General features: G+C 43.7%; 1 protein-coding gene across 1 annotated transcript; it reads left to right on the top strand.

The window, feature by feature from the left end:
* The first annotated feature begins 3,383 nt into the window (after window positions 1-3,383).
* On the top strand, window positions 3,384-6,045 carry LOC110490515 (normal mucosa of esophagus-specific gene 1 protein). The gene is made up of 5 exons (XM_036944901.1): window positions 3,384-3,532; window positions 3,670-3,728; window positions 3,995-4,083; window positions 4,456-4,516; window positions 5,460-6,045. The coding sequence occupies exons 1-5, from the start codon at window positions 3,424-3,426 to the stop codon at window positions 5,526-5,528; spliced, it is 387 nt and encodes a 128-aa protein (XP_036800796.1). The 5' UTR covers window positions 3,384-3,423; the 3' UTR covers window positions 5,529-6,045.

The raw sequence follows: 6,045 nt of genomic DNA, 5'->3' as shown, positions 1-6,045 counted from the left end.
TCGGGAGCCGACAGAGAGTATAGTCTACCCCGGGGGGGGGTGGTTCCCGGAAGGAGATCAATACTACAATCATACGACCGGTGTGGAGGAAGAGAGGTGGCCCTGGACCGACTGAACACCGTGCGCAGATCGTGATATTCCTCCGGCACCCCTGTCAAATCACCAGGCTCCTCCTGTGAAGAAGAGACAGAGGAAACAGGAGGGATAGCAGACATTAAACATTTCACATGACAAGAGACGTTCCAGGAGAGGATAGAATTACTAGACCAATTAATGGAAGGATTATGACAAACTAGCCAGGGATGGCCCAAAACAACAGGTGTAAAAGGTGAACGAAAAATTAAAAAAGAAATGGTTTCACTATGATTACCAGAAACAGTGAGGGTTAAAGGTAGCGTCTCACGCTGAATCCTGGGGAGAGGACTACCATCCAGGGCGAACAAGGCCGTGGGCTCCTTTAACTGTCTGAGAGGAATGTCATGTTCCCGAGCCCAGGTCTCGTCCATAAAACAGCCCTCCGCCCCAGAGTCTATTAAGGCACTGCAGGAAGCTGACGAACCGGTCCAGCGTAGATGGACCGACAAGGTAGTGCAGGATCTTGAAGGAGAGACAGGAGTAGTAGCGCTCACCAGTAGCCCTCCGCTTACTGACGAGCTCTGGCCTTTTACTGGACATGAAGTGACAAAATGACCAGCGGAACCGCAATAGAGACAGAGGCGGTTGGTGATTCTCCGTTCCCTCTCCTCAGTCGAGATGCGGATACCTCCCAGCTGCATGGACTCAGCACCCGAGCCGGCAGAGGAAGATGGTAGTGATGCGGAGAGGGAGGCGACGGAGAGCGCGAGCTCCTTTCCACGAGCTCGGTGACGAAGATCAACCCGTCGCTCAATGCGAATAGCGAGTTCAATCAAGGAATCCACGCTGGAAGGAACCTCCCGGGAGAGAATCTCATCCTTTACCTCTGCGCGGAAACCCTCCAGAAGACGAGCGAGCAAGGCCGGCTCGTTCCAGCCACTGGAGACAGCAAGAGTGCGAAACTCAATAGAGTAGTCTGTTATGGATCGATTGCCTTGACATAGGGAAGACAGGGCCCTGGAAGCCTCCTCCCCAAAAACAGATCGATCAAAAACCCGTATCATCTCCTCCTTAAAGTCTTGATACTGGTTAGTACACTCAGCCCTTGCCTCCCAGATTGCCGTGCCCCACTCACGAGCCCGTCCAATAAGGAGAGATATGACGTAGGCGACACGAGCAGTGCTCCTGGAGTAAGTGTTGGGCTGGAGAGAAAACACAATATCACACTGGGTGAGGAACGAGCGGCATTCAGTGGGCTTCCCAGAGTAACACGGCGGGTTATTGATTCTGGGCTCCGGAGATTCGAAAGCCCTGGAAGTGGCCGGTGGATCGAGGCGGAGATGGAGAACCTGTTCTGTGATGTCGAGCAGCAGACAATTCCTGCTTGTGTCTGCCTAGCATCGCTCCCTGGATCTCGACGGCTGAGTGGAGAGGATCCGAAGTCGCTGGGTCCATTCTTGGTCGGATTCTTCTGTTACGGTGCGTGAATGAGGACCCAAAAGCGAATCAACTTAAACAGAGCTTCTTTAATTACCAAACATAGGTAGGCTCAGATGGACCGGCAGATTCCGACAGGACAGGACAAGGTTACAGCAAACATGACGACAGTCTGGTTCAGGCATGAATGACACAAACAAACAAGAATCCGACAAGGACAGGAGCAGAAACAGAGAGAGATATTGGGACCTTATTTGGGCTGCAATTTCTGAGGCTGGTAACTCTAATGAACAGATCTTCTGCAGCAGAGGTAACTCTGGGTCTTCGTTTCCTGTGGGGTTCCTCATGAGAGCCAGTTTCATCATAGCGCTTAATGGTTTTTGCAACTGCACTTGAAGAAACTTTCAAAGTAAAGAAGAACCCTGGAATGAGTAGGTGTGTATCCAGTATTTTTTTTAAACAATAGACTGTATGCATAGTAGTTGAACATTGATTGCGGTTCCGTTGGCATGCATTGGGTCGAATCCCAGAGCCAAATAGAGTACCAGTCGTGGACTTCGAAACATGCCGGTATCAAACATAACATCACTACATTGCAGTACTCAAACTGTGGTGATTACCAACTGAGAAAAACTTTTATGAGTTGATTTTACTTCTGTCTCAGTGTTTGTCTGCGCAGTGTCTTAACGTCATTCTCAGAGCTGGAAGTTTTTTTTATCTTAAAACAGGTTTTAACAGGATTCCTAAGACCTTTTCTGAGATGCTTTGTGAATATGGGCCCTGGTCTCGACTCCACTCCGCATTGGTGAAGTTCATCATAAAGTTTAGTCCGCTAGGTTTGTGAAGGCATTCAATGTATTCCAAGTTATGTGATCCTGTAAAAATGGTAAATTACATTATACAATGATACAATTTCCAAACAAAACAGTAGGATTATATTAACACAATACACATATACTGAACAAAAATATAAATGCAACATGCAACAATTTCAAAGATTTTACTGAGTTACAGTTCATATTAGGAAATCAGTCAATTAAAATAAATTCATTAGGCCCTTATCTATGTATTTCAAATGACTGGGCAGGGGTGCATCCCACTTGGGAGCCAGGCCCTGCCAATCAGAATATGTTTTTTTCCCCATGAAAGGGATTTATTACAGGCAGAAATACACCCCTCTCCCCTCTGGCAACAACTCTGGAGGACATTCCTGCAGTCAGCATTCCATTTGCACGCTCCCTCAAAACTTGAGACACCTGTGGTATTGGGTTGTGTGTCAAAACTGCACATTTTAAAGTGGCCTTTTATTGTCCCCAGCACAAGGTGCACCTGTGTAATGATCATGCTGTTTTATCAGTTTCTTGATATGCCAGACCTGTCAGGTGGATGGATTATCTTGGCAAAGGAGAAATGCTCACTAACAGGAATGTAAACACATTTGTGCACAATGTTTGAGATAAATACACTTTTTGTGTGTCTAGAACATTTCTGGGAGTTTTTATTTAAACTCATGAAACATGGGACCAACACTTTACATGTTGCGTTTATATTTCTGTTCAGTGTAGTTCAAAACGATGTGTTTGCTTGGTGTCTATCAATGACTGACGGCAACATATTAATTTGTTGGTCCAGTACAGGTAAACACCAGGTGTCACAATAAACAAAATATAAGGGTTTTTGAAACATATTTATTTTCCCTAAATAATTTCTATCGAAATGGTTCTAACAATTATATTTACTTGAAAGAGTTCTCTACTTTCAGGACGCTCAGAAAACGTGCAACAGAAATGTACTTGGCATTTTCACCTTGAACATTTGAAACCACAGGGGGGCGATGCGCTCACACTCACAGAGGAAAGTTGAACAACCGCCGGCTCAATTGAAACGCTGTGAAGGATTTCGCTAGCGCAAATGTCTACGTGCTTTACAACTCGTATCACCTCAGGTCGGATAGTAGCCTACTTCAATAGACGATCAGGATGCTCTGCTCACAAGGACCTTGGGACTCTGGCGGCAGCAGGTGAGACGGACAGCATCTATAGACCTGTTGCCTTATAGGATTAAATATTTGCTAGACAGAATAATACTTGTTACCAGATTAATATCTGACTCAATCATTTAAAATAATCCTACGTGTTTTCTTTTAAATACTTGAAGGGAATTTGAAAATAAAAATGAAGTCTGGATTTATTCAGATGCTGAGGAAGAGGAAAGAGGTGAGTTTCTCTCTATTTCTTATATGTGTTTCTATGGTTTCTGCCGAGGGTCATTCGTTCTTCCTATCCTAGCAAGGTTATTCCCTGCAAGAGTTTAAATTAAATTACAAATAAATAATTGAAGTTGTATTTATTTATGGGACTTCCATTTCCCTTGCTTCCTGAATTAAAATATGTAGAACCCAATTCTCAAATAGAGTTAGGACCAACCATGCTATCCACGTATGAGGCCCTTATCCTGACAGCTACCTGTTTCTCTCTCCCAGCTCATTCCTCTGATCGGCATTGTGGCATTGGCTGCTGTAGGAGCCACCTCTACCTCACTCTACTTCCTATTTACAAAGAAGGATGTCATGTGAGATTTGATGTATTTTATCATGTATTTGCTGTACATTGTTATGGCTTCCTGGACCCAAATAAACCTAGTACTTTACTAAAGCATTTTTAGTATTTTTAGTATATGGTAAGATTTAATCTTGTTCTGGGGAATCCGCATTTTATCTTATTTGCATGTGCATTATATTTCCTTGTGTTTCTAATGGGTACGATTAGAAACTTGAAGTACTAACCTGGTATGATCTAGTTTTAACTGTAGCCCCATGCTGATTTCATTAAGTTAATTTGTTTATCAGTCTCTGACAAGCCTGCCCCTTTAACTTTATATTTCGATAAAGACAAACCCTGGCATAGCAGTCAGAGCTATATCATTTCTCTAACTTTCTTTCAGTTTAAATAAAAGCACAAACCCTGAACCCTGGGAGAGACTGGACCCATCTAAACCACAGAAGGTGATTGATAACATTATAAACACTTTTTTTATGTCTGTCTATTTCTTACCTATCTGTTAGTATTGACATTTCTTGCTTTTTTTGGCTTAATTAGTGTGCTGTGTAAGCTTTACATTATAAACCCTCTTCATATGCCTAGTTATTTCTGATAGAGGACCACTCTAAGTTGATATTGATATTGGTATGGGTATTGAGACCACTCTGTGGGTAATGTTATGGGTATAGGTTGTGTGCCAATGCAGTGGTTCCTCCTCTATTCTGCTGAGTCACACAACAGAGCAACATAGCCAGGTTACCATAAAGGGCTGGATTCTCTGATACTTAGTGTGCGGAAACGCTTCTGCTATACTGGTGGGGTATAACTGAGCTCAATACTTTCCCCAGGACTGAGGATGTCCACAGCTGTAGTGTTACTTACATCACCAGGCTGTAAAGAGTAAAAGCTTTAGTCTTCACTGTAAACCAGCTGTCTGTCTGTCCCAGTGATGTAACTGCACTGTACTGCATTATAGCTGACTCTAAATGTGACCAAAGCTGTTTGGGACATCTCCCATTTCTACTGTCATCTAAAAGTAATTTCAACTGTTATCTAAACATCTGTACATCTTCACAGTTGATTCTTTGCAAGGGGACCTGTTGATGAAGGAGGCAGATACAGTAGAGATGATTTGATGCCCTGTGGGATTGATTGACTGTGGGTGTAGTGTGAAGCAGCAGGGTTGGTGTCAATTCCATTTCAATTTTGTCAATCCAGGAAGTTGACTGAAACTGTAATTCTAATCAAGCATTGAGGAAAACTGGAACTTAAACTTTACTTGACTTTGTCAATTGACTAAATCTAAATGGAATTGACCCCAACGCTGGTGAGTATTTGTAGTAACATTTGACCGATAGTGTTATTGTTGTTGTTGTGTAAGTGGGTGTGGTTTTCTCCCAACTGCAGCTAGTCACTATCAACCAGAAATGGAGGCCCATTGAAGAGCTGGAGCTGGTGAAGAGTATGACTAAGTGATCTCTCTATCTTTCTATTTCTCTCCATTCTCTCCCATTCCCCCCCCCCCCTCCATCCTGAATGAGAGCTGCCTCCTTGCCCTTCCTCCCCCCCTCCATCCTGAATGAGAGCTGCCTCCTTGCCCTTCCTCCCCCCCTCCATCCTGAATGAGAGCTGCCTCCTTGCCCTTCCTGCACCCTTCCCAGTCTAGCAGAATCCTTTCTGCCCAGACTAGATTCTCTGATACTTAGTGTGCGGAAACGCTTCTGCTATACTGGTGGGGTATAACTGAGCTCAATACTTTCCCCAGGACTGAGGATGTCCACAGCTGTAGTGTTACTTACATCACCAGGCTGTAAAGAGTAAAAGCTTTAGTCTTCACTGTAAACCAGCTGTCTGTCTGTCCCAGTGATGTAACTGCACTGTACTGCATTATAGCTGACTCTAAATGTGACCAAAGCTGTTTGTTTGTGAAACAAACTGTATATGTGTGAGAAATAATAATTATTGCAATAAAAATGTACCATTGCTCGTGTTA

Source organism: Oncorhynchus mykiss, chromosome 15 (genome assembly GCF_013265735.2).
Source record: "Oncorhynchus mykiss isolate Arlee chromosome 15, USDA_OmykA_1.1, whole genome shotgun sequence".
In the NCBI taxonomy this organism is placed as follows: domain Eukaryota; kingdom Metazoa; phylum Chordata; class Actinopteri; order Salmoniformes; family Salmonidae; genus Oncorhynchus; species Oncorhynchus mykiss.
This window is presented reverse-complemented; position numbering and strand designations above follow the sequence as displayed.

Bases quoted from the DNA above. Each gene is read 5' to 3' on its own strand.
- LOC110490515 (XM_036944901.1), top strand. From the start codon at position 3,424: ATGTCTACGTGCTTTACAACTCGTATCACCTCAGGTCGGATAGTAGCC. The intron at 3,533-3,669 runs GTGAGACGGACA...AAATACTTGAAG, and splicing joins TGGGACTCTGGCGGCAGCAG to GGAATTTGAAAATAAAAATG. The intron at 4,084-4,455 runs GTGAGATTTGAT...ACTTTCTTTCAG, and splicing joins TTTACAAAGAAGGATGTCAT to TTTAAATAAAAGCACAAACC.